General features: G+C 43.5%; 2 protein-coding genes across 2 annotated transcripts in view; one reads left to right on the top strand and one right to left on the bottom strand.

The window, feature by feature from the left end:
• ARL6IP5 (ADP ribosylation factor like GTPase 6 interacting protein 5) overlaps positions 1-24,016 on the top strand; it is a 25,860-nt gene extending 1,844 nt beyond the window's left edge. The window contains exons 2-3 of the mRNA XM_013004619.3: positions 18,534-18,751; positions 21,742-24,016. Of these exons, the coding sequence (XP_012860073.3) occupies positions 18,534-18,751; positions 21,742-21,914 (391 nt within the window). The 3' untranslated portion in view covers positions 21,915-24,016. The remainder of the gene's footprint in view (positions 1-18,533; positions 18,752-21,741) is intronic.
• A 2,311-nt stretch (positions 24,017-26,327) lies between these two features.
• LMOD3 (leiomodin 3) overlaps positions 26,328-27,603 on the bottom strand; it is a 13,768-nt gene continuing 12,492 nt past the window's right edge. Inside the window, exon 3 of the mRNA XM_004702422.2 lies at positions 26,328-27,427. Within this exon, the coding sequence (XP_004702479.1) occupies positions 27,401-27,427 (27 nt within the window). The 3' untranslated portion in view covers positions 26,328-27,400. The remainder of the gene's footprint in view (positions 27,428-27,603) is intronic.

Genomic DNA, 27,603 nt, shown 5'->3' with positions numbered 1-27,603 from the left:
GACTGTGCCAATCTAGGATTCTGAAATACATCTGCCTTTGCTTTCTGTCTCTGTCCCTCTCCCTCCCGGCTACCCCCTCCACACTCTCTTTTCATAAAGAGATGGGCATGAATTTGCTAAAGGATCCCTCGTGGCTCAGTGGGTTATGCGTATCTGGTGGTCCAGTTATGGGAATATTTTCTTGAGGTAATTCCAAAAACTTAGAGGGCAAAGTGTGACAGCAAGCCATCCAAATGTACAGAGAAAAAAAAACAAAGTGTGCTGCCCAGACCAAAAACAAGCTGGAGCAGATGGATTCCCTCTTATTCCTAGTGAAAGCTAAGGACCAGCCCCTTGACTAAATGTAGGGTCCTTGTTGGTGTGATGTCTCCTGCCAGTGAATCAGGAAGTTTGGGGGCGTTGGCCCTTTCCATTCTCCATTCTTAATAGGAGATATAGACTCGGTGGCATTTTAGGGAAGAAATAGTGAAAAGTAACCATGAACTTTATATTTTATTATTATTATCTTTTATGAATATACAAAAGATATGGGTCAGTTGTCAAAGTTATTTTGAAAATCACACATGTACAAAATATTAATTTTCCTTAGTTTATCTACTCTCCTGAATTAATTTTCTGCCTCCATAAAATTTGTTTGTTTTTTTAACCACTTGCTCGTTTCTTGCTTTGCATTTTAATAAAACCTAATAAAGGCAAACATTTATGGAGCGCTTTGTGTCCCAGATACCTTGCTATGCATTTTATCGGTATTACAAACTCAAAGAACCCAATGAGTAATCTATTGTGACTATTTTACTATTGTTAACCACAAGGCTCAGAGAGGTTAAGGGACTTGCTTCGCGTCACAGACTCAAGCTGTGTGCTTACATGTGTCATCATCCTGTGAGTCATGAGGCTTATGACAGTTTCTTAGAGCTGGAAGAAAACAAGTACCCTTAGAGTTGGGGAGCTCATCTGGTTCTTGAGCATCCCGTTTGAAAGCATGGTGGAGATTGTTGATGGGTGGGTCAGTGCAGTGCTGGAAGCCAATTGATTGAATCCTCTGCAGGATTCTGATGTCTCCCTTTCTTGGTAGAGTTCACCAGGGAGTCCTGGTGCCAGAGTAATTATGTGTGGAGCTGAAAACCACAAGGTCAGCAGTGTGAAACCACCAGCTGCTCCACGGGAGAAAGACGAGGCTTTCTACTCCTGCAGAGTTGCAGTCTTGGAAACGCACAGGGGCAGTTCTACTCCGTACTGTAGGGACCGGACCGAGTTTAGAATCGACTTGACTGTTGGTTTTGGTAGCCTCTGTGAACATTGAGTGTTGATGAAAATAGAGAAGGATGAAGATAGAGAAGGTCTGGTCTTCAAGATTTTTGTTAGGGAAAGACAGACTGAGATCCAGCCCCACTGCAGAACGAGTACTCAAGAGTGAAATGTGCAATTAAAGAAAATAAAGCAGACAGACAAGCGAGGCACAGGGGCTCATCTCCGATGTTGGAATAGGAGTGAGAGAGGGAGTTTATTTAACAGTGGGTTTATATAGTCACGAGGCTTGCAAGCCTCCAGCACCTACCTACACATTAGAAACAGGCAGCATCTTAACCTTGGACCTCCCCTGAGCTCACCAGGGGAGTACCCTATGATAAGTATCACAAAGGGACTCCACTGCCCCTTGAGTGGGAAGGACAAAAGAATCTGATTGCTCTTAAAGATAGGTCTTCTCTAGCCACAACATGAGCAGCTAGATGCCTGTAGGAGACATTTTGATGGTAGCCTTTTTATGGAGGGCTGTTCTGGGGACAGCTTTCCTTCTGGAAAATGTGTCTCTGGCGTTATCTCTATCTCGGAACTGTTGGCGGTCTTTCTCTACCACTAGAGCCAGTCTTCCCAGCCCTGTGATTATGAGTATAGAGATGACACCCCATACACTCCCTTCCAGGTCTTTGGTTTTCCACAAGATCCGAAACCACCTAAATGGGATGCCTATTCCAAGACAGAGATAAAGAGAGACTAGGATAGCAATAACTACTGTGGATGGCCAACCATCCATGGCTTAGATTTGGTCTTCATTGAAAGAGCATGGTTCATATGGCAGGTAGGTCACTTCTTTCCCGTGGGTCTACTGTGCCTCTTAGCTAATATTCTTTTAAAACTAAAAGTTGCCACATCTTCTGGTTCATTAAGTAGTATAAGGTAGTGTTTAAGAATATACCGTCTGCCACCAGGAAAAATGAAGTTTGAATCCCAATGGCACATTAACTTTGTGACATGGGGCAAGTGCTTCAATTTCTTCCCCCTAAAATGAAACTAATGATAGTACACACCTGATGGAGCCCTGGTAACATAGTTGTTCCATGTTGTGCTGCAATCCTCAAGGTCAGCGGTTTGAAATCACCAGCCACTCCATGGGAGAAAGATGAGACTTTTCACTTCCGCAAAGAGTTACAGTCTCGGAAACCCACTGGGGCAGTTTTACCCTGCCCTATAGGGTCGCCATAAGTTGAAGTTCACTGAATGGCAGTGAGTTTGAGCTTTCGTTTGTTTGATAGGACTTCAGGTGGGTGCTATTTTTGTGAGAAAATCAACCGAGTGAATACAGGCAAAGGCTCTTAGAACAGTTCTGGGTTCTCAGTTAAAATTTATTATCATTATATTATTATCATCGGTGGTGCTACACTGAGAAACAGACTGCATTTTACACTGGCAGCTCCATCTACCCAAACCCCAAAGCTCCGAATTCCTTCACCAGTTCTGCTTCTGCAAGACTTAGCTTTGAGCACTACCCCTTTGAAGGGAAATTCCTCCCCTCTCTCTCAGTCCCTTGTCTGCTTTAGGCCCTACCCTGTGCATCTTATCTATCTGGGTCCTTATCAGACAGCAGGTCCTGAAATTGTTGACTTGCGCCAGTTGGGGCTGGGTTTTGTTTGGGTATTGTCCATGTGGTGCTGAAGGCTATTTCTGCTCTCTTTCCCTGAGGCTCACTACGTGGCAAGGGTGCCTGGTTGGTGAGTGCAAAGCTCACGTAAATGACAGCCGAGTCCAGCAGGTTCACAGAAACGACTTTCAACCTAATTCATGGGACACGTTGTTTCGAAACACATAGCAGCCTGCCAGCAACTACATGCTACTGAAGGCAGTCTGCACCATCTGATTACACGATCTGTGTGAAAGCTCAACTTACAAAGTGTAAAATGCAAAATCGTCACGATTCTTATTTCCCTTGTGGAAGCTTGGTAAAATACTCTACTGTGGGATTTCCCAGGGACCCCAGGTGGTACACACATTGAGCGCTTGTCAATGTTGAAAAGTTGGCAGTTGAGGCCCACACTGAGAGGCCGCAGAAGAAAGCTCTGGCAATCCACTCCTGGAAAGTCACTGCCTTGATAACCCACACAGTTCTACTCCGCGCACACGGACTGTGTGTGGATCCAGGGGGAACAATAGGGTTTCCCAACTTTTGACAGGATTACATTTTCAGTGGGATTGTTCTCTGGTGTAGGGAGTGGCCCTGTGCATTGTAGAGTGCTTAGTCAACCCTGTCCTCTGCCCACTAGATGCCAGTACCCCGCCCTCAACAAGTTAGGGTAACCAAAAATATTTGCGAACATTGCTAAGTGTTTCCTCTGGAACAAAGTCACCCTTGATGGAGAATCATTGCTCTCCTGCTGCAAAAAACCATGCCAGTTCCTCAGTAACACTGTTCCCAAGAAACATCACTTCCTAACAAGTGACACACGCACAAGAGCATTCTTGTAAAATTATTACAGAGCAAATCAGATTGATTAGAACTTCTGCTCCTGATCTTTCAAAAACAGGAAGGAGTGACTTTGAACTTTCACACATGTTTGCCCCACACTAACCCGAACTGATTCAATTATTAGTCTGCCTGGAAGACTCTACTGATTTCACAGACTAGATCTTTTCTTTTTTGACAGCATTTTGACCTCCTCTTTTATTAGCATTTTGCTCAGAAGTTACAGAAGTTTCACCGTTACAAACTCAGGCTTAAATTATTTATTTAATACAAAGGGCATTAGAGCCTAAAAATGATCTAACTCCAATATTAGCTACTTAATGTAACTTACTGTTACATTAGTATCAAGTGGCACCTTCAGAGATTCTAAATATATCATTCTTATCTCGGTTCAAGCAACTGGTTATGTGCACACTTGAAAGTCTCCCAACTCACGCTCTTTTAAAGCACAAGCATTGGGTGATAGATACACGTGAATGGCTTTGTCATATTGAAACTTGCATTTCTTATAGAACTTTGCTTCCTTTGAAGACTTGAATTTCCTTTTTAGGATGCAGGCACGACTTCTGAAGAGACTGTATTGCTTAAAAGGAGTATCATAAAAACCAGATGGGCAGTGTGTGTTTTGCCACTATTGACTTGAAGTCAAGAAAAGAACAATGTCTAAGACTGAAAAGAGGAGGACCAGGACCAGGAAACACCTCTGCCCTGCAGGTTCAGTTCACACCAGATGCAGCATTGGACGGCAACACCTCGGTTTTTTAAAGTGAGCAGCAAAGGCAACACGTGCTCTAAGGCACGCATGAAGCACACTAGACCTGCTAGCATGGGCAGAAATCTCTACGTGCCTAATGGAATACCGCAGTGGGGTGATGCGTTTGCTGCAAAGTGTGGCCCGTGTGACTCACGGACCAGCAGCAACTATGTCACCTGGGAGGCTGGTACAAATGAAGATTCTTAGATCCCATTCTGGACACGCTGATCCGAGTGAAGCATTTTAACAAGATTCCCAGAAGATGCATAGCAACGTTAACCCTTTCATGATCCAATTATTTTCTGATTTTTTATATATATATATATATATATATATACATATATATATATATATATGCATAAATCATGTGCTTTCATTAATGGAAGACATGATGAATCAAGGAGCATTTCTGAAAATTTGTTCTGAAATGCAGGTTTGCTTCATATTATGGGGGACACAAATCTTCCTCTGGATTGGGTGTAGAGGTTGAGATTATATGGGATACATATGCCCCTCTCAACTCTTTAGTAGGATTATGTGTGATACACTTGTTCCTGTGCACTCTGAGGGTAAAGTTATAGGGAGCACATATGTCCCTCTGGTCTCTGTACCACATTCTAGATCCTTTGATAGATGCACACAATGTAGAGCACCTGAAAATATGGTGTTCCCAAAGAACATGGAATCATCAAATAACACACAGCAACCCAGAAATATATTTATAAGCTGTCAGGGTTGACCAGCCCCTAACACTTCATCCCAGGTCCAGTAGGTGCAATTGTACAGCGATAATAAGTAAAGATTATAGTAAAGTCACAGAGAGCATGAGAGATAGAAGAGAGATTGAAATAATGGAGTCAGACACATTTCATGGTAGCATGCTCACCTCAGCCTCACTTGGTGGTCCACATGGAGAAAGAGAGATTTATTGCTAACCGAGGATTTTATATTCTCTGGGGACATGCAAGCCCCCTAATTACAGGTGAAGACATATGTCACAGGAAAGGGTTGTGTTATAGGTAATACAGTAATTGGGGGGGGTGTCATCTAGGGTATCTATGAAATAGGAAGAGGAGGGACTGGGGGTATACATGGGATAAGATGGGCAGATCCTAGATTCAAGGAGACAGCTTAATTTTGGATATCACTGAGCCGGTTTGACCTGTTCTCTGGCTCACTATAGAAACCATTATCAGTAGAGTGTAAACCCCACCTACAAGAACCAAACTGATGACTGCAAGCCTTTAGGGAGAAGTAGCCCATTGTCCTTAACAGCAAGGAGTGGGCCTTACTTGTGGTGGGACCAGACAGTGGTCTGGCAACTCACTGCCTTCAGAGAGGTAACTTGACAATCATTTACCATAAGCTGCAAGCAGTGTCCTAAGTCTAATATGTATTTGGGGGAGACACTTGGGAGAAATCTTTCTGTATCCCACATCAAGGCTTCTCTCCCAGTGAAAAATCAGTCAAAAGATTTACAAAATCACAGGATTCATTGCCTCATATAATACCCTGCCAAAATGATAATTTTCTACACATGCCCATTTCTTGTGTTCAGAGAATTATCCAATCACCTACCTGATGGCTGTCTCTACTTTCAGAGGGAAAGCAGCTGCCCAATAAACCCCAGAGGAGGAAAATACAGGTGGGCACTCTGTGTCCCACAGGTCATGAAAGGGACAAAATGTAACAAATGTTGGCCTGGTCTGTTTCAACGGAAACCCAGAGAAAATTTAAGTAAATAAATTTGCATGCGCACGTGTCACCGTGAGTGATTCTCTATGTTTAGTTCTTGTCTGCATCCAAGCATCCAGTCATTGTTTTTTCTAACTCCTGAAATGATTGTGATGCACATCCCGAAGTTGCGATTGAGAGCTACTGGTCCTCTCAAACCCCTCAACTTTTTTTGAGATAACATGGCTAATTGGAACCCAAACTGCTAATAGGAGCTTGGTTTATTGATATGCAGTGGGATACTTTTTCCTTCAAACCATACTGCACACTTTCTAAGCCACTGAGTGAATCAAATTCACCTACATCCCTGACTCTCATAATATTTCTTGCATGATGACTGTCTTAATTCCTCCCTCTGTCCAGAACTCACGATGTCTCGCATGGCCCCAGCAGTACCAACTACACACAGAATCTGTGAGTGTGCATAAATGCCTCTTGTGTCTGCGGCCAGAAAGGGCCATTTATTCTCGTTTGTATACATTCCTGTCTCCCCCTTAAAGCCGCACAATGTAGCTGCTGAATGAATGAGCCCTGTGTTCTTGACTCAAATACCTCTCTATCATGTAGCCTAATAATTCTGCCTATGTGAGAGCTCCAGGAGAGTGGAAACTACAGTTGCCACTTCATACTTGTTACCTGAGATGATAAGGGGTTTGAAATGGGACAGCTGGCAATTCTAAGCTTGAGAAAAATCTTTTCCACATGAGTGGGTCCCATCAGATGTTCTTGGCTTGTGGCGATCTGTTGATGGGATAAAGAAAGGGTCAGGTCATTTCCACCTTTGATGCTGCAGGCTTGCAGAACCAAGCGTCCACCCAGCAGGAGAAAGACAGGCCTGGGATGCTCGGGGTCCACGTGTGTGTGCATTAAAACAGACTCCGTTGGAATTCATTGCAGTCTGTCTATGCTAGAACTTAGGGCAAGTACTTTTGAGATTAGTCAGCGTCAACAACTCCCCAATATTACTTTTCTTGAATTGCTTGAAAGCACCCCCAGAAACTGTGCTAGTGACTACCGTGGTAGTCAGCCAGCTGTAATAGCTTACTGTGTGCAGGTTAGAGCCTAGAGTTCCAGCAAGTTGATGCTAAACAGATAATAGTTGTTATAAAACTGTAGCAAGCATACAGAAATGTACAGCTAGATAGACACACACCCTTTTCAACCCTGACTTCCCTGACTTCCCTGTCCATTATGACTCCAGATTATAATGCTCTCAGTTCATAGAGATGGGAGAGGCATACAGTACGTAGGCAGGTGAAAGAGTTAAGTTTTAAGAATCCTCACCTGTATCTCAGATGTCTTCTCAGCACTTACTCCCATCCTTCTGCTCTCCCTGACCTCTCATAGCCCTTCACTGACCCTCCAGGCAGATCATGTTGAGTGCTGGCTTCCCTAGATGGGTTATCAATATCGTATGAGTATGGAACTTTTAGAAGTCTGTCAACTATCGATAATTTTAGAAAATGTAATTGTGTTATACAAAACCAATGCTGTGTCTGAGCCCATTGTTGCAGCTGCTCTGTTACACCATCTTATCAAGGGCCACCTTCTTTCTCACTGTCTACTTTATCAAGCACGAGGTCCTTCTGCAGGGAATGGCCTCTCCTGATAACAATGACTAAAGTTCTTGAGACAAAGTTGTGTCATCTTCCCTTCTAAGAGCATTCTGACTGAACTTCCTCCAAGACAAATTGTTTCTCTGGCAGTATGCTTTGCCCACAGCATAATTAAAATGCATCACGTCTTCACCAGGCTTCTTTAGGGCTTGTCTAGCTTTCACATACATACGAAGTATTGCACAAAGACCATAGTTTGTAGCAGGAGCGTTGTAGTCCTCAAAGTGACACCATTGCTCTTTCAGTACTTGAAATTTGCCCAGTGGATGTATCATTTGATTTCTTTACTGCTGCTTCCGTGCATGTTGACAGTGAGTCCACGTAAGATGAGATCTCTGACAATGCCAAGTTTTCTGCTTACAACGATGCTGTTTATTTGTCTAGTTGTGAGGATTATTTCGTTTTTACGTTGAGTTGTCTTCGATCGTCATCAGTAAGTGAATCTAGAATCTCTTCTCTTGCAGCTAGCAAGACTGTTGTTGGCATATCGGAGGTTGTTAATGAATCTTCCTCCAATCCCAATGGATTCCTGTAACATGACTTTCCAGGTTATTTGCTCAACAAGTATGGCCAAAGACACAACCCTGATGTTTCCTGATTTTAAACCACACAGTCTTGTTCTGTTGGTCTGACTGCCTCTTGTTCTTGTGTACAGATGCCACTGAACACAGTTATGTGTTCTACAATTCCCATTCTTTGCAATGTTATTCATTATTTGTTCTGATCCACAAAGTCAGATGCCTTTGCATACTAAATAAAGCACAGATAAACAGCTCTCTGATAGTCTTTGCTTTCAGTCAGAATCCTTCTGACACTGGCAATGGTTTCTCTTCTTCCATATTGTTGTCTGAATCCAGCTTGTTCAAATTCCCTGTCAGTTCCTTGTCAATATATGGCTCCAACCATGTAAAACCTATCTTTAATTTTAAAAAATTAATAAATCACTTTACTGGGGACTCTTAAAGCTCTTCTAACAATTCATACATGTGATATTGATGATTTTGTAGATAATTTCCACATTCCGTTGGATCACCTTCCTTAGGAATGGGCACAAATTGGGGATCTCTTCCAGTTGGTGGGCCAGGTAACTGTCTCCCAAGTTTCTTTTGATATTGCCTCCGTTTGATGAAGCACACAACTGGTATTCCATCCATTCCTGGAGCCTTCTTTTCCTGACAATGCCTTCAGTGCAATTGGGACCGCTTCCTTTATCGATCTTATGCTAGACATTATGCAACCTCTTGAAAGAGCTGACCGTCAACCAGTCCTTTCCGGTATGGTGACCCTGCATTCCTTGAACGTTTTAACACCTTCCTCTGTCTCTAGCAATGGGTTTTATCAGGGAACCATTTCCTGCCCATAATCTTAGACAAACCAACAGGCTGGTTCTCTGCAAGCATGTATCATAAACAGCTATTTGTCTTGGCCTTCTGCTCCCCGACCATGGCGCTTTCATGAATGGCAGCACCTGGGAGGCTGAAACCCCATGTGAAAGACGAAGCCATCTTCTGTTCCTGTGACTAATTTGCTTCATATCCTACCAGTGTGGACGCCCCCTGTCTCAGAGGCACACGTGAAAACACACACATGGGGTGATGTTCATCCCCATCAAGGCCATGGTAACTCCCGGTCGGTCGCCTTGTGCGTGCAGAGTGGCTCTGCACCACGGGCTTTTCAGGATTGTGACCTTTCAGAAACAGGTCGCCAGGTCTGCTTTCCCAGGCAGCCCTGGGTGAGCACTGCCACCCCTCCCGCTGGTAGTCAGCCCTCAATGGTTTCTGCCTCGCAGGGTGACAGTGTGAGGTCAATTGATTAGGAAACCTGGTGGGAAGGACTGTAGTGTGTTAGCCAAGTTCATTAGCCTGTGTTTTCTCTCCTCTGGCTCTATAAGGAATTGTCAGGTGACAGTGATTCTTAGTTGCTGTAAAAAAAAAAAAATCTAGACTACTGAAAGCATTGAGGAAGAATAATTTTTTTTTTCAGGAAGAATAATTTATAAACAATTCAATGATCTTTCCACTTTAATCCCAGGGAACTTATTTATTATAAAATTAGCCAGAGGTTTTTCATGGTTCTTCAAGGGCAGTGATGAATACTTAAAGGTGCTATCATTCGCTCTACTTTTGCGTGTGTTACAAATTTTCTAAATAGTTTCAAATATACTTATTACAGTTTTATCAGAGCTTTGAACCTGAATGGCTACTTGACTCCACATCTCACGATGGGAAATTGTGAGATGTGCGGCTTCTGACTCGGGTCTAACTTATTATTTATTAAAAATAAAACAAACAACAGACAAGTGATCACAATTAGCTCTGGTAATTGTAAGAGATGACATGGAAGTTAATTAGGTATGTCTTACTGTGATTCACTTGCCAACAATTGGGAAGAGAGGGGTTAGTTTGGCTGTGAATGTTTAGTTGCGTGGCGCTGAGAATGCTGGACACATAGTAAGCAGTAAGTACACGGTCAATACCATGGTCTATCCTAATTCAGTTGGTTAGGACATTCTCAAGGTTAAGTTACTCTAAGAGACTGTCTCCCGCCCCATAGTCACTGCTCGAGTCTTATTTAGTCTCTAATCATTGGGTTCTGGAGACACAGGCTCACTCATACTTTCCTAAAGCAGATTGTATTTAAAACCTACATCGATAATTCACAGTCAGAAACAGTTCTTGCTGGGATGGAAGTGGTGTTGGGAAGCTCAAATAAGCACAGTAGATGTTAGTTTGGTCCGAGGAAACAAAGAGCAGAAGGCCTATGGGAATGGCTGATTGGGCTTGAGTCTCCCTCCCAAAGCCTCATGCTGGGCCAGCAGCAGGCCTTAACAGTGTTCCACCTGCCAGCCAGCCACGCAGTGTTTTCATCCACCCATTCTTTCTGTCATCGCGAGCCCCTTCTATTTATATCAGAATTTGGATCGTTTTCTTTTCCTTTCACACAGTCTGGGAAAGAACAGGGACAGGGATTATTTCCCCAGTAATATCTAGGAGGTACCAAGGGAATCAGTGATCTGTCCAAGCAGATTAAAATCTCAAGTCCCTTGACATGTCACCCGGGAAAGGTATTGAGCTGGTCTTCGTCGTTAGTCACTGCCTGGCAACCAGACGTACATCAGAACGAACGCAGTCCGGTCCGCAACGTCTGCGTGTCCAGTCTTGTGGCCACTGTGACTTTTGAGTGTCTTCCAGCCTAAAGGCTTGTCTTCTAGCGCAATATTGTGTTGTGGTCCATAGGGTTTCCATAAAAGTAGATCGCCAGGCCACTCTTCCTCGTCTATAAGTGACGCTGACACCTTTCCACCATGAACGAGCCCGCTGACATCTGAAATATTGGCAGCGTTGCTTACAGCATTCTGACAGCACTCAGCCCACCACAATATGATAAACAAGTGGTGGGGAACTTATTTAAATCACACTGAAATGGGCTCTATTCTCATGACTGTTCATTCCTTGAATAAACATGTACTGAGTGTCTCCTGTGTGCCAGACAGTGTGCCAAGCACTGGGGCTAAAATGTCAAGGAACCTGCCTTCGTGGCCCCTGCCCTCTTGTAGGAGAGGGAGACGGGCATCCATTACTCATTCATAACAGTGAATGTGAAACCGCCCAGGGGAGGAAGTGCTGTGGAGAGGAGGCATGCAGTGCTCTGACCTGCCAGAGAGAGCAGGGCTCCTCTGAGCAAACACTGGTGAAGCTGGGATTGGAAGGCGCAAGGAGGGATTCCTAGGGATTGTTAGAAGCCTTGAGTGCTGGAAGGCAGGGTCAGGAAGGGCAGGCTGGAGGAAGTTGAGAGACAGGGTTGCTGCTAGCCTCTAGGACACCCTCAGACCAATCACTAACCCTTATTCCCAGCTGCTGACCAGTTGACATCGACGCATCATGACTCCCCATGTGTCAGAGCAAGAGCAGGTTTGCTCTGTGGCTATTTCTCGGATGTAGATCACTTCCCAGGCATTGCTGGTGAACTCCGACCCTTACTCTTTCAATGAGCAGTCTAGCACTTAACAGTTTGCACTGTCCAGGAACTGCCCCACTTATGCCCTCAGCCAGCTCTCTGGTTCCAGGTGTAAACTACACTAGATTACTGTGTCCACTGGCCCTGGCTGCGGTGGTAGGCAGGGGACAGGCCTTGAAGGAACTTTCGGAATGTACCGAGTTTGGGCTTTGTTTTATGGGCAATGAGAAGCAAGATAATAAGTGTGTGGATTTGCATTTGTATTGATCCCTTTGGTTGTTTAAGAACTCCAAACAAACATTATCAATACAGAGAGGTCCTCTAAGAGAAAATCACTTCTCTCTCTCTCTTTCTTACACACACACACACACACACACACACACACACACACACACAGACACACCCTCGCTTCAGTGAGTCAGATTTCTCCAGGAAGCACACTTCTAAAATAGCTGTTTCAGTTAGAAAACTGGAGCACACAGGAAATATTTACCTTGAGCTTCTTGTGCTCTTTGCAGCGTGGCAAACTACCTACTTACAAACCCACTATCACTGAGCGGGTTCTGACTGATAGCCATCCTATAGGACAGAGTAGAAACTGTTCTATAGGACAGCCTCACTTTTCTCCCACAAAGGGGCTGGTAGGTTTGAACCACCCACCTTGCAGTTAGCAGTCTAATACCGACCTAACCCACAGCACCACCAGGGCTTCTTGCAGCATGGCGATTGTCAGGTGCACTGAAGTTGGTTCCAGGATCTTTGTTTTGACCAACTTTTACCTCATCTTCCATTCATTAGTTTGTTTGTGTGTAAAATAAGGCTTTGTTTTTTTAAAAAAATCATTTTATTGGGGGCTTGTACAGCTCTTATCACAATCCATACATCCTTCCATTGTGTCAAGCACATTTGTACATATGTTGCCATCATCATTTTCAAAATGAGCCTTTGGTATCAGCTCATTTCTACCCACTCTCCTTCCCCACCTCATGAACCTTGATAATTTATACATTTTTTTTCATGACTTACATTGACCCCTGTCTCCCCTCATCCATTTTTCTTTTGTCCATCCCCCTGGGAGGGGGTTATATGTAGATCATTGTGTTCGGTTCCCCCTTTCTTCCCCTTACCTTCTTGGTATGGCTACTCTCATTTTGGTCCTGAGGGGTTTATCTGTCCTGGATTCCCTGTGTTTCCAGCTCTTATCTGTATCAGTGTACATGCTCTGGTCTAGCCGGATTTGTAAGGTAGAATTGGGGTCATGATAGTGTGGGAGGAAACATTAAAGAACTAGAGGAAAGTTCTGTGTTTCATCGGTGCTATACTGCACACTGACTGGCTTGTCTCTTCCTTGTGATCCTTATAAGGGCATGTCCAGTTGCCTACAGATGGGCTTTGGGTCTCCACTCTGCAATCCCCCTCATTCTTGTTGATACGATTTTTTGTTTTGTGTCTTTGATGCCTGATACCTAATCCCATCGACACCTCATGCTCACATAGGCTGGTGTGCTTCTTCCATGTGGGCTATGTTGCTTCTCAGCTAACTGGCCACTTGTTTATCTTTGAGCCATTAAGACCCTATGCTATATCTTTTGATAGCCGGGCACCATCAATGTTCTTCACCACATTTGCTTATGCACCCACTTTGTCTTCAGCAATCATGTCGGGAAGCTGAGCATCACAGAACGCCAGATTATTAGAACAAAGTGTTCTTATGTTGAGGGAGTACTTGAGTAGAGTTAACCCAGTGCTCGTGTGCTACCATAATATTTAACATATGAATATATGTACATAGATCTATATCCCCATCATTATATATAAGAATATTTACATATGTACATGCCTGTATTTAGACCTCTATAAATGCCCTTTGCCTCCTAGTTCTTTCCTCTATTTCCTTTTACTTTCCTCTTGTCCCACTATCATGTTTGGCCTTCATTCAGGTTTCGGTAATTCCTCTCAGTTACCTTCCCCTTGATCAAGCCCCACCAGGCATCCTATGCCCTCCTCGCCATCAATGTTAGATCACTTGTTCTCTTGTCCCTGGGTATAAGTTGGGTTTTTAAGATCCTTCCTAAAAAAATAATAAATAAATAAATAAATAAATAAATAAATAAGATCCTTCCTACCTCTAAAATTCCGTGATTGGCCGAGATTTTTATCCTTCCCTTTTCACCAATGTGTGCTGAAACTATTGCTATAGCTAGCGGAGTCATAATGGAAAACTAAAGGCACATGTCAACACTCACGAGTGGCCACCTTTCTTCACAGAGAAATGAGAATGCTGAGAGATTCCCTAGGACAATGACTGGTCGTATGAGCCAGCAGGGAGTATAAACTTGTGTGTGGTGGTGTCCGGCGGGCGGGGTTCCCTGAAGCAAAGTAGCAGTGCTGAAGAAGTTATTTGGGGCATTGCTTTTGCTTTTCCTTCTCTGACTCTCTAGGTATCTTTGAATCTTTGTGTAGCTCTTTCTGTATGTTCATGAGGCCCTGAGGTAAAATTGAGAAAAATGAAAGGATATGAGTCAGATAATGGTGATTTCATTTGTTTGTAAAAATATATTTAGACTCTCAGATAATTTTAAAATTTTTGTGAGGGACAGGGTTGGCTCTTCTGTCTCAACAGTTTGCCAACCTATGGAAAAGACTATGCAAAGTGACTTTATCGTATTCATGGGAAAATTCCATTATCTTTTCATTCCAATTTTCTACGAACCTTCTGAAGTCCTTCCTACATATGAGTGTTTCACATAAAGGTGTTTGCTTTTTTAAAATCTCACATTAGAAAATATATTTTATATTTTTGGTTTGCAAAACTAAGTCCTATTTCTTCCAAGTTCAGAAAATGCAGCGTATTTTCATTCTCTCTCTCCCTCCCTCTCATATGCGGATGACAGGGAGTCTCCACACAGCAGGGTCAGTGGCAACTGCCCACAAGCATGGTGGGCGGCATGTTTATGGAAACTGCCTCCCACAGGTGCTTGGAGGTTACTGTGCCTGGGGAGACTAGCAGCCCAGCTGCTGATTGAAAGCTTTACTCATCTCAGAAAAGAGCCAAATCCCTGTCTCCCTGGAAAATGAACTCAAGCTCTGAGGGATGGTGTGTGTTTTATTTTGCTCCAAGGGCATTGGTGTGCGTGTTCCCAGTTCTTGGGGTGGACGTGTATCTAAGCGTGCTAATGAGGAGAATCATGCCTGTCCTGAGTGGCTTTGTTCATTTTTTCCATTTGGAAACTTACTTTCTAATTATAGATCACGGCGAGGAGGTTTGTCAACTGACACCAGTTCTGTCGAACTCCTTGTTCTGTTCCCTTCCCTGAACATGAGCTACAGGGACAGGTGAAATGCAATTTGGAATTGCTTGAGTCAGCCCTGCACTTTTTGTTGTTCTTTGCCTTGGCTGTATTTAGGTATTCAAAGTAATTGTCCACTTTTTGTGTGTGTGTTCCTGAAAGGGGGGCAAAAGTTTGACCTCAATTTATTACACGCTTCCTGTATTATTATTATTATGATGGTCATCTAGAAAAGACTGAGTGGATTTTTGATATTTGCTGCCCATTAGCCATCTCTTGTTTGTAATATATGCCAGAGCGTTTCTTAGACCTTTACCCTCCTTCTGGTTCTTCCCGTTAATTTTGATCCTTGCTTTGTCTCGCAGCACAGAAATATTTGTGTGGGTTATAGGTCAACATCAAAGGCTTTGAAAAAGATGTTTGTGTTTAAAAAGTATTCCCCCCTCTGCTATTTTGCTGTTTGTTTAAACATAACTGTTTTATGATTCAAACAATGCATTGAGAAAATTAAAAAATAGAAATGAGCAAATAGAGGGAAATTACCTCTGACCAGACCCTTCTGTGCTTTACAGCGAATGCATTCACGTGGTCCAGTTTCCCCCGGAATCTTCCTCGTGATAGGTTCACGTGGTCCAGTCCCCCCCGAATCTTCCTGGTGCTAGGGATGGGCTTGTCCATCAGTGAGCATTTCTGGTCCTCCCCACTCACTCCATCTCCCCACCATCCACTAAAGAGAACCTTCCTTTTGCCTTGTTCAACTCCCTGCCGCTCCATGGAACTGTAAGGAATGGTTTGTGTTTCCCAGGAATCAGGTGTTGCTAAATCAAAAGTAGGCATGATCCAGATAAAATTAAAAAGAAAAGTACTGAGAGGCTACATGGACCCGCATAGTAAAGAGCCAAGGAAAAGAACGGCAACACCCAGAGTAACATGTGTGCTGGATGTTGGAGGAAGTTTGGGGGCGGGGTGTGCTGTTCAGCTCTGGGGGTGCAGTGATTAAGCACGTGACTGCTAATAGGAAGAGCATGATTCAAGCTCAGCAGACACCACACACCAAGGAGTCAGCTTCCCTGCGGATTCTAGCCTTGGAAACCGCACAGAGCAGTTCTGCTCTGTCCTGTGGAGTCAACGTGACAGCACTGAGTTTGGTTTGGGGGCTTGGGTAGGCTGAGTATAAGAGGCCCTAGAGAATGCATAGGAGCCCTGGTGGTGTAGTGGTTAGGAATTGGGCTGCGATCTGCATGGTCAGCAGTTCGAAACCACCAGTAGCTCTATGGGAGAAAGACTGAGCTTTCTATTCCAGTAAACAATTAGTCTGAGAAACCCATAGGGGGTCACTATGAGTCAGCACCGACTCAATGGCAGTGTTTGTTTGTTTTGAGAGAATGAGTAGGCCACCAAGGTTTGTTTGGGAGCAGGAAGAGTCTTTTGGTGTATGAATTTACTTGCCACTAATGTTATTGGAGAGATTTACCAGTTTAAAAAAATAATTATAATTAAATTAAAATTATATTTTATTATTTTACTTCATATGTATAGATATGTTCTGATTACAGGATAATGTACTCGTTATAAAAATTTTTATTTCTGAGTGCTATAACATATAAGCCCACCTAGCAATTTATTAATATGCTACAGTTGCTTTTGCTCATCCCATATCTTGTGAACATGTTGCTGTATAAGTATGGAAGGAGCCCGTTGGTACACCAGGCTAGTGCGTGGCTGCTAAGTGAAAGATTGGCGGTTGGAGCTTGCCCGGCCACTGCGAGGGAGAAAGACCTGGCGGTCTGCTTCCAGAAAGATGACAGCCTAGCAAACCCTCGCTGCGGTGCTGCCGTGTCGGGGGGTCTGTCTGTGGCTCTGAGGCCGTAGGACAGGACCTCACAGCAGCACCGTGTTCCTAAGTGAACCTCCACTTTTACAAAGTAGCTGTCATTACCACAGTCGGATAGCTGTGCTGGCCATGAACATTGTTTCTCAACGTTTTTAATCATAACCCCCACTAGTATAAGTGGTGTTACAACTCAGTCCTTGTTTTCTTACCATAGACTGTATTCTTCACTGGACATTTACTGCTCGAAGGATACAGTCATCTGCAGGAGTTCTGAAACATTTATCCATCACAAAAACAACCTCTCCTAGGAGTCCCTGTCAGATCATGGACTGCCACCCTTGTCACCATTTACTTCTATAGCTTTTAAAATAGAAATCCAAAAAAATTTTTTTTCAAAGCATTTTGACATTAATTATAACCTTTGAGAAAAAAAATGATTAAGGTATGGAAAACATCTTTCTCCAAATTATTTAAAACAGCCCCCCCTTTAGTGAGCAGAATGAAAGCCTAGATTTAGCAGGATTTTTTAATAAAAAGAATTTCAGGTATCCTAAATATGAATGTATGAATGCAAACATGACTATCAAACCTTTGGTGAGCTTTTACGTTCACGTCCCTTCCTCCACTTTCTGGGCCCTCCTTTCTGCACCAAGGGTAGTCATGATCGAAGCATGATGAGATCCGCCCACCCTCTTTGTCCTTCTCGGGGGAGATGCCCCTTTAGTCTTGCAAGAGGTGGAAAAGTTAGTAGCCCATTACATGTGAAGACTGATCACAAATGCCTCCTTCAGGGTTTGGGGTGCACGATGGGGTTCTATCTATAGTGTCAGCACACATTTGCTCGTGATATTCTAGGTTTTTAATAGACGCTGTGCCAAGAATCATGAGTTCCACTGGCTCCATGGACCAAGTCGGTTATGAAAGAGAGATAAAGGGCAGCTGTTGGAAACCCGGATGATGGCAGCTTGCTCGGAGCCTCTGTGAGGGATGTTGAAGAGAGTGGTGGGAGGGGGCTGCATGGAGAGACGTGTTCTGTCTGAATGAGGCCGGGGCGCCGGCCAGTTGTTGGCATGGGAAAGCAGTCCTAATGTTGTTACGTGTTCCTGTTTCCAAGACAATTAAGACGATGAAAACTTTTGTTGTGGCGTCTTGTTGTTGTTGGTTTGGTTTTTTGGGGGGTTTTTTTTGGTGGTGCTTTGTTTTTACACATTGGAATTTGAGCCAAAGGTTTGAAAACACTGTGATTGTCCACTGGTTCTGGCCCAGAGGCTTGAAATAAGCCCTCAGAGATAAGAAAATCCAAGATGCACAGAAGCACAACCCCTCCAAAGAACCCTTCAGTGTTAACATTGGGGGCCTGTGGTGAGATGAACCGACCCAGATAGTGCGCACCAGACTGCCTCAGTGTGAACCCTCCTCCCACTGTTTGCAAACCTCTCTGTGCCCGGGTGCCGTCCCTGGAGAGCTACATTGGTAATAGCAGTGCAAATGAAATGAGACAATGAGGCAAAGTTCATGGTAAGACTGTGTTTACCGAGGGCTGGCTTTCTGCGCCCCTCGCCTGCTGCTGCCACTGCTGACTTCCATTCTCCCTCTCGCCACCCTCCAGGTTCTTGAGTCCCTTCAACATGATCATCGGAGGAGTTGTGGTGGTGTTGGTGTTCTCGGGGTTTGTGTGGGGAGCCCAAAACAAAGACATCTTCCGCCGGATGAAGAAGGAGTACCCCATGACGTTTGTGATGATGGTCATGCTGGCTAGCTATCTCCTCATCTCCATGTTTGGGGGAGTCATGGTCTTTTTGTTTGGTATCACTTTTCCTTTACTGAGTAAGTGAACGTAATTCTTCTTTTGCTTCCATGGCCACAAACACCAGAGTGATCGTTGGATGGGAATGACATTTAGAAATTTCTAGAACCACCCAACAGTTCATCAATGCCAGAAATATTTGTGGGGAAACTGCTGTGGGATAGACCCTCATCGGGACACACCAAGAGGGACACACAGACTAAACTCCCTCAGGTCCCACAGCAGGGAGGTGGTGTACCTGGATTGGAGCCCCGATTAATCCAACACAAAACTGTCCCTTCTCAATCTTTAAGTGCCATTCTGACTTCTCTGGTACAGAAATGAATTAGTCATCGGGAATAAACTATTCATGTTCTGCTTATTCTGAAGATCCATAATTGGTGTAACATTTTTATAAGTCTGTAGGAGTAATTGGCACAACACATATGAAGATGTTTTGTTTGTTTATTTGTTTGTTTGTTTTTAAGTTTGTGGGGAAGCCCTATTATCTTTTAATTCCTTTTACCCATGTACTTTCTGAAGCCCCCTCATAGATACCAGGACTAGTCATGAGAACTAGATATTTTTAAAACCTTTATATGCAATGCTTATTGGGGCCCCAAACACATACTTGTAGCCTATCATAGAGATCAGGTAAAATTCCAGCTTCATCAGTAGACACTGGTTTCCATTTTAATGTACTAAGTGACAGGAGCATCTCTTTAACTTTTTCCTGCATTTCACGAGTGCTTTTATCCCATTCCATGAAATCATTTGCTTATTCTGGGGTTTTGCAGATTGAGCCCAGAATATTTCTGGATGGCTCCCACCTCCTGTTGGATTTTGACTCAGCAAATTCAAAGACAGCTTTGGAAACTTTTCTTCAGGTTTTCCTTATGTGCTACACCGGAAAATAAACAAGCAAAGAGACTCACCGCCATCCAGCCCATGCCGACTCGGCGATGCTATGGGGCAGGGCGGAACTGCCCCTGTGCGCCTCTGAGACTGTACCTCTTAATGGGAGTAGACAGCTTCATCTTTCTCTCACTAACAGGCTTCTTTATTACACGCATGGCCATTGCATCCATTCTATTTCCATGATTCTTTCTTGTTTAAATGCGCAGCTTGTTTACTTGGGTTCCTTTCTACATCAGAGCCTGAGAGAAGGACAGGATAATGATTTACGTCAGAGGCAGAGTCATGGCCCCAGGTTCTAGCCCTGACTTTGCTGGAGCCAGCCATGTGATTTGAGCCAGGCGGGCCATAGTTGACTGCCATGTAATATAAGGAAATGGCACATCGTCAGTGCTAATTACCCAGGATCACCCCCACCCCTGAAGTATTTTTAGCATGTCCCATTCAGTGAAAGTAATTATATTCATCACCATCACCACTATCAGTTTTCAAAATCTCCCATTTCCCTCGACAAAAACTCCGTGTCTCCAAAGCAGTGACTCCCGTCTGCCATCCCCCCACCCGTGGTTGTTGCTCAAGAAACTGTAGTCTAGGCATTTTTTATTCTGGTAGCTCCTGTAGGGGGGATCATACAAGGTTTGTCCTTTTATGGCTACCTTAGGTCACTAGTGGAATGCGTGCAAGGCAAGACACTTTTAAAAAATATAAATTTCCGTAGTAAATACATATACTGTATATAAATTTCCCAGCCACATTACAGGAGATCTTGATTCTTTGTGTTTCACGTGGGCGATTAGTCTGGCAATCACCAGATAGAAGGAGGATGAATGTGTCTCAGATTTAAGGGCTATGGTCATCCAGAGTCATGATTAAAATTGTACCTTCCCGAGCCCTACCTTGGTCTTAAATTTGGGGGTGGTAGAGCCCAGGAATCTACTTGCGCAGCAGGCTCCGTTACACTCTGCGTGGAACCCGACCTGTGAGGTGGGCAGTGATGATTCAAAACGACTGGTGCTGACCCCTTGGGTTACCTATTTCAAAATACAGGCTCCCAAGGCCCATTCTGTTCCAATTTTATGGTTTAGGAGGCCCAGGAGAGGAGCCTGGTAATCTATTTTTAAATAAGAAAACTCTGGTAATTTCTAATGATCAAGCAAATCTGGGAAACATTGGGGACCAGTTAACTTCTGGAAAATTATTAGATTTTTAGTACAAATCTGTAGCTAACACTTTGGGAAACTGTCAGGGAGGAGGAACCTTTTAAGTAAGTGGTCTTTGTTTGCATGCCCCCTGACCCCAGTGGCCATCCAAGGTGAGTGGTTCCCCAAAAGGCTGTGACCTTTAGGAAGTAGATCATCAGGACTGCCTGTCAAGGTATCTCTGGGTGGACCGAGGCCCCAAAACTTCCAGTCAGCAGCTGTGGGCACAAACCTTCTCACCACCACGGGCTCCTGAGGGGGACAAAAGCCAGGGTCCCTAACTCCTTTCTGGAAACTCAGAAAGCTCACTGCCATCCAATCGATTCCAATTCACAGCAACCCTTTAGGACTGGGTAGAACTGCTCCTGTGAGTTTTCGAGACTGTAACTATTTGCAAAGATAGAATTCAATTGCTTTCTGCAACTCCATTTTTCTCCTGAAGATTGGCTGGTGGTTGGGAACTTACAGATCTTTCGGATCGCAGCCCAACCTGTAACCAGTACAGATTTTGTGTCAGTCCGTTTTTATCTAGGTTGCAAGACAATGATTCCCTTTGAAATTCAGGGCATTTGAGTAGCATCTGCAGGATCGTAAGTGTGACGGACAGATGATGGTCCTTTCAGTTGACACACACACTGTTTCCTCCACGCACCAAAGAGCACTTAACGCGTGAGTCCATGAGGCGCTTTATATAAAGTCCAGTTGACATCAGCCAAGGACCCAGTTGAAGACTGGAGCAATTAAAAAGCCCTACTGGGCGACAGCCAACAGGCACGGTGCACAGAAGGAAGATGAGGCTTTCTGCTCCCGTGGAGGGTCGTGATGAGTTGGAACCGACCGGTAGGGAGGGAGTGAAAGGTTGATGTGGGACCAGACAACTGCTGCTTTGCTGCTAACCGTGTCCCCTTTCCCCGCAGTGATGTTCATCCACGCGTCCTTGCGGCTTCGAAACCTCAAGAACAAGGTGGAGAATAAAATTGAGGGGCTGGGGCTGAAGAAGACGCCGATGGGCATTTTCCTGGACGCGCTGGAGCAGCAGGAAGAGGGCTTGAACAAATTCAGCGACTACTTCAGTAAAGCGAAGGAATAAGCGGCTGGTCCGGGGATAGGGAGGGTCTCAGCAGGAAGTCCGTTGCAGCTTGCTCCTGCCTAGACCTACTTTCCGTTTGTGTATTTGAAATAGGAGGTGCACGTACCATCCAGCTACCAATGGCAGCATGCATGTAAAGACCACGTGATGGATCCCTCTGCTGTTAGGGAGGGCCTAGAAACCAAAAGTGACCCTGTCCTGACCCACCCCAAGCCAGCCCCGTTTTGTCTGAAGTTTCAAACGTGTTTAGGAAAACTGATAGGGAGTAGATCACACTGATTTCCTAAGGGAATCAAAGAATCGTAACTAGTGCAGCAACGATGCTGCCAGAGGGAAAAGTCAAAGTCAAGTGTGAGGAGGAATGGGAGTGAATGAGAGGCTGGCACAGTAGCCTCCGCCTATTTCTAATCCCCTCCAGCCTCCTCCCACCCAAATAGTCCTTCAGCTTGTAATGTGTGGAGTATAAGTTACTTTAGTGATTATTGATCTTTTAAAATCAAAGATGATTTCTATCACTTTGCAACGTATGGTATGCAGTGGAAACTGGATAAGCCAGTGTATACTTTGTTTACAAATATAAAGATGGCTGTTAAAATATTTTGTCAACTTTTTGTAAATTTTTGAACTATGACTCGTGTTTTCACCAGCAGATATCTGTTCCAAACCTAATGTCATCTTCTTTAAGGGGGTTACAGCTCTGTAACATATTATTTTTTAAAAAAGCAAAAATTGAGTTTTATTGGTATTGCATATGTTTTATGATTTTCATGGGGGCGGGGTGGAGAAAAGAACAAAAGGTGTCCGGGATCATGTTTACTGTACATTTTTTTCATTATTTCTATTTTAACTGGAACATTTAGAAACAAAGGAAATGAATGTGCATTTTATTAATTCCTTGGGCACAATGAAGACGAAAGTAGATGATCTTTTGAAATCTGAAAAGCATTTTTACAGGACTGAGCAAAACTATTTTTAAAAGTTAAGATGGGAATAATTGCCAGCTTCCGCACTTCATGAAAACTTTAGGTAGTGATTGTTGTAAGCATGGGCTTTTATAGATATCAGAGTACAGAAAGCGTGAGTGTATGTGGATTCTACCCCATTTCTTTCTTCTCTTTACTTCCTAGGTATTAGAAATAGGTCATGGGAAAGGTTTTGCTTGCCAATTATGTGACTGCATAGAAAAACTAGAAAACGGGTTTCCTTCCTGTTGAATCGTGCAGACAGTTGAAGCTGCGCTTCCTGAAGAGGCCCCCTGTGTTCTCCGAGTCAGAAGCTACAGTATTATGCCTAATTTTTCTTGCGTTTTGGCTCCTCAGCCAACTTTAGCTCATTGATGTCACCACGTCAACTTCCCAGACACGGTCAAGAATCTGTACTATGCTTACTTGAATATGAAGAATAAAATGTTTCAAAGGTTTTGGGGTTTTGGGTGAGACTGCACTTAATGAAATCCTATGTTCAACATCCGAAGGACTCCGTGACAACCCAATAAGCTATGAGGCTCTGCCACGCAGCCAAAATGCTCTTCGCTTGTTTCAAACACCGCCTAATAATAAACCATTTATACTTTCTATGCTTCCAGCCAGAGCAAAATTGAATTAAATTGCTTTCTGCAACTTGATACTGGTTTATACACATTTTAGCCCCTTAGCGATTTTTACATGGTGTGAACTCTGCTAACTAAATGTAGTAAATTTGGAGAATGTAACGAAATATTTTTAAAAAATACAATAATTACTCATCATCAATGGTCAATTCTGGAAAAATAATCATAGAAAAAATGTGACGTGAATGCCATAAACCAAGATGATGTTTGAAAACAAGCTAAAATAACTATCAACAGGGATTTTTTGGTTGGGGTGGATGGATGGGAAAAAATATATATATAAATGACTTCATGTCTGTGTGGATGAAACCTGTGTATTGAGGCAGTCAACGGTAAAATTAGGTATGTTTTCCTTATACATGAGCTAGGGCTAGAGTCCTGCGTGAAGGCTATTAGCACTTTAAAAAAATTCCTGACCTTATTATTGCTGTCTATGTAAGCCAATACATAGGGCTTTTTGGAACATCTAATAAACATTAGGCTTGTGAAAATATTCTGGGCATTTTGTTCTATCAGAGATTAGCCTCTTAAACGGAGCATGTGCTAGGCACTTAAGCAGTTTTATTTATTGCAGTCCTTTCTTAAATGTTCTGCTTTATATGCAAAGATGTCTTGTAGATATATTGGAGGGGGGGTGGGGTGCAGAAAGTAATTAGCTGTTTTCTCTCCTAAAATTAGTCACTTGATTTAAGACTTTTAATTTGGTTTCTTTTGTACACACTAACTTACCTTTAGGAGCCCTGGAAGTACTGTCGGGTAAGTGTTCGACTACTAACCACAAGGTTAGAGGTTCAAACGCACCAGCAACTCTGAGGGGAAAAGATGAGGCTATCTGTTCGCATAAAGGTTTAGTCTCAGAAACCCAGTAGAGGGTGGCTATCTCGGGTCAGCGTTAACTCATGGCAGTGGGTTTAGATTTTGGAATTTATCTTGTGAAAATAGAAACATATTTCTTTCCCACACTTGTCCTTCCAAATAATCTATTGTTTTTAAGTTTGTTCCTAATACTCATCAGTTTTAACCAATTTCCACTATGAGGTCAGCACTCAGCTGCTAACTAAAGGGCCAGTGGCTTGAAGCCATGGAGAAAGATGAGGCTTTCGTAAACAACAGGCTTGGGGACCTTTTTAAAAATATATATTTATTTTTAAAATCATTTTATTGGGGACGCAGACAGCTCTTATCCCAATCCATCCATCCATCCATCCATCCATTGTGTCCAGTTTGACTCTGTCCTGATGGGTCGCTCTGAGTGATAAGGGACCCAGTGGCCAGGTGTGGGTATAATTGTCTACAAGGAGTTCTGGAAGCAGTAGCTTAATGATTCGTTTTGGTAAAGGTGACAGAAAAATCAGCAAAGTTTGATGCCTCGATGCTTGTGTTTGTCCCACTTCTGTAATGACAATCACACATTCAATGTGCCCAGGAGCTGCGGCAGCCAGCTAAGAGCTGTAAGAACCTGGAAGGAGGAAGGAACAGTAGGGTTGGAGTTGGCGGAGAAGGTATCTGTGAAGGAGATGGCACCTCTCCCAGGCTTTCACAATTGGGTGGAACTTCACCATTGGTTACCGGGCTGGAGGAAGCCTCTTGGAGGGGGTGGGAGGGTGTTCTGTAAAAAGGGAAGTGAACATAGAGGCACAAGGATGTGCAAAGATACTTTATCAAAAGGCACCGAAGGATTTGTCAGAGATAAGACTGGGCTAGTAAACTAGAGCCAGATAATGGGGGTTCTTGAATGACAGGTTTTCTTTCTTTTTTATAATCGTTTTATTAGGGGCTCATATAACTTTTATCACAATCCGTACATACAGCAATTGTGTAAAGCACATTTGTACATTCATTGCCCTCATCATTCTCAAAATGTTTGCTCTCCACTTAAGCCCCCAGCATCAGGTCTTCATTTTCCCCCTCCCTCCCTGCTCCCCCCTCACTTATGAACCCTTGATAATTTATAAATTATTATTTTGTCATATCTTGCAAATGACAGGTTAAGGAGTTTAAATTGAATTCTGCAAGCAAGTTTCCTTTAGAAGATTTTTTAAAAATCATTTTATTGGGGGCTCGTACAATACTTATCACCATCCATCCATACATCCATGTATCAAGCACATTTGTACATTTGTTGCCATCATCATTCTGAAAACATTTTCTTTCTACTTGAGCCTTTGGTATCAGCTCCTCATTTTTCCCCCTCCCTCATGAATCCTTGATAATTTATCAATTATTATTATTTTGTCATATCTTACACAGTCTGATGTCTCCCTTCACTCACTTTTCTGTTGTACTTCCCCCAGAGAGGAGGTTGTATGTAGATCCTTGTAACGGTTCCCCCTTTCTACCCCGCCTTCGCTCCACCCTCATGGTATCGACACTCTCACCACTGGTTCTGAGTGGATCATCTGTCCTGGATTCCATGTGTTTCCAGTTCCTATATGTACCAGTGTACATCCTCTGGTCTAGTCGGATTATGAATGGGTGCATAGGCAAATGTGGTGGAGAAACCTGATGGTGCTGGGCTATCAAAAGATATAGCATCTGAGGTCTTAAAAGCTTAAAGGTAAACAAGCGGCCATCTAGGTGAGAAGCAACAAAACCCACATGGAAAAAGCACACCAGCCTGTGTGATCATGAATGTCGAAGGGATCAGGTATCAGACATCAAAAAACCATATCATTGTGAATGAGGGGGAGTGCAGATTGGGGACCCAAAGCCCATCTATGGGCAACTGGACATCCCCTTACAGAAGGGTTGTAGGGAGGAGAGAAGCCAGTCAGGGTGCAGTGTAACAGCAATGAAACATACAACTTTCCTCTAGGTCTTAAATGCTTCCTCCCCCCTCCCCCCAAACCCAACTATCATGATCCCAATTCTTCCTTTAGAAGATTTTTGGGAGGAACAAGACCCAAGTGAACTCACAGACTAGACTTAAAGTCACAGCAACAAAACAAACTAGAAAATATCATTAGCACAAACCAAATGCTATTGTTAACAACATTATCTTTTAAAAATTCCTACAAAAACAGCATATTCTCTCTCACTGGCCCTATATACATGGAAACTCACTGGGAGAAATTTGTATATATGCAGAAACTTCTCAAGGTCCATGGGAAAATTCGATGCCCTTTTCATTGCAATTTACCATGAAATTTCTGAAGTCCTCTCATCTATGTAAACTTCATTTTTCACGCTGATTTTTTATTTCTTCTTCTGGTGACATTCTGTGCTTGATAGGTGACATTCTGCCCTTGATAGATAACTTTGTCAGAAGTATGTTTTGAAACATGGGGGCATGTCCCAGGGAGAAACCAGGTAAGCTTGGAGACTGGAAATCACGATGGATTCTCTAAAGAGCTGACCATCCATTCGCTGATGTCATTGCACTGGACAGTCCTGGAGCTCAGGTACTTTACAGCTCCATAGGGTACAACAGGGCATGTTCCCTTTAAGGCCTGGTACCTACTGCAGCTGAGGTACAGCAGCGGAACCAGGAGAAACCGGACAAGTGGAGCTAGTACAGCTAGCAGTTATACATATTGTTATTTACCCATAGAAAGCAAAAGGCAAATGTTGATTTTTTAACTACCTTTGTTGTTGCTGTTTCACGTAACATGACTCAGTCTTACCTCAACCACTAAAAGCAGTTAGAAGTCGAATATGCTGCCCCTGGATGCTAATTGTTGATGTAGTCCCTCCCGCCCTTCCGCCTCTATCTTGTCATGACCGGTTTTCTTCTTTTATAAATATCCCTCTGAGATGTTAATATTGTTCCCAGTTCTGCCACCTGGATCCCGAAGCATTGCTGTTGGAATAGTCTCCAAGCTCCCAGGCAAGAGCCATTGTTCCAATGTCTTGTTCTTCTAGATGGTTCGGTTGTCCTCTATTCCAGTTCTTTTGGCACTTGTACCTATGATTTCATCATTTGAAGAAAAGGGAGGTTAGTCCTGGAGGCTGTCATGCTTTACATCAAAATATGTAAAATTTACTTACCTCTACAGGTGCAGAATGGATAAGAAATTCTGATCAGAGATTTTCACCACCCCCAGCCCCCCCAAATCAGGACCAAGGAAGAATTTCAGCCAC

Source organism: Echinops telfairi, unplaced genomic scaffold, assembly GCF_000313985.2.
Source record: "Echinops telfairi isolate 266 unplaced genomic scaffold, ASM31398v2 ScPeMD7_31;HRSCAF=116, whole genome shotgun sequence".
Taxonomy (NCBI): domain Eukaryota; kingdom Metazoa; phylum Chordata; class Mammalia; order Afrosoricida; family Tenrecidae; genus Echinops; species Echinops telfairi.
Note: the sequence above shows the minus strand (reverse complement) of the source record. Positions and strands in the feature narration are given on the sequence as shown.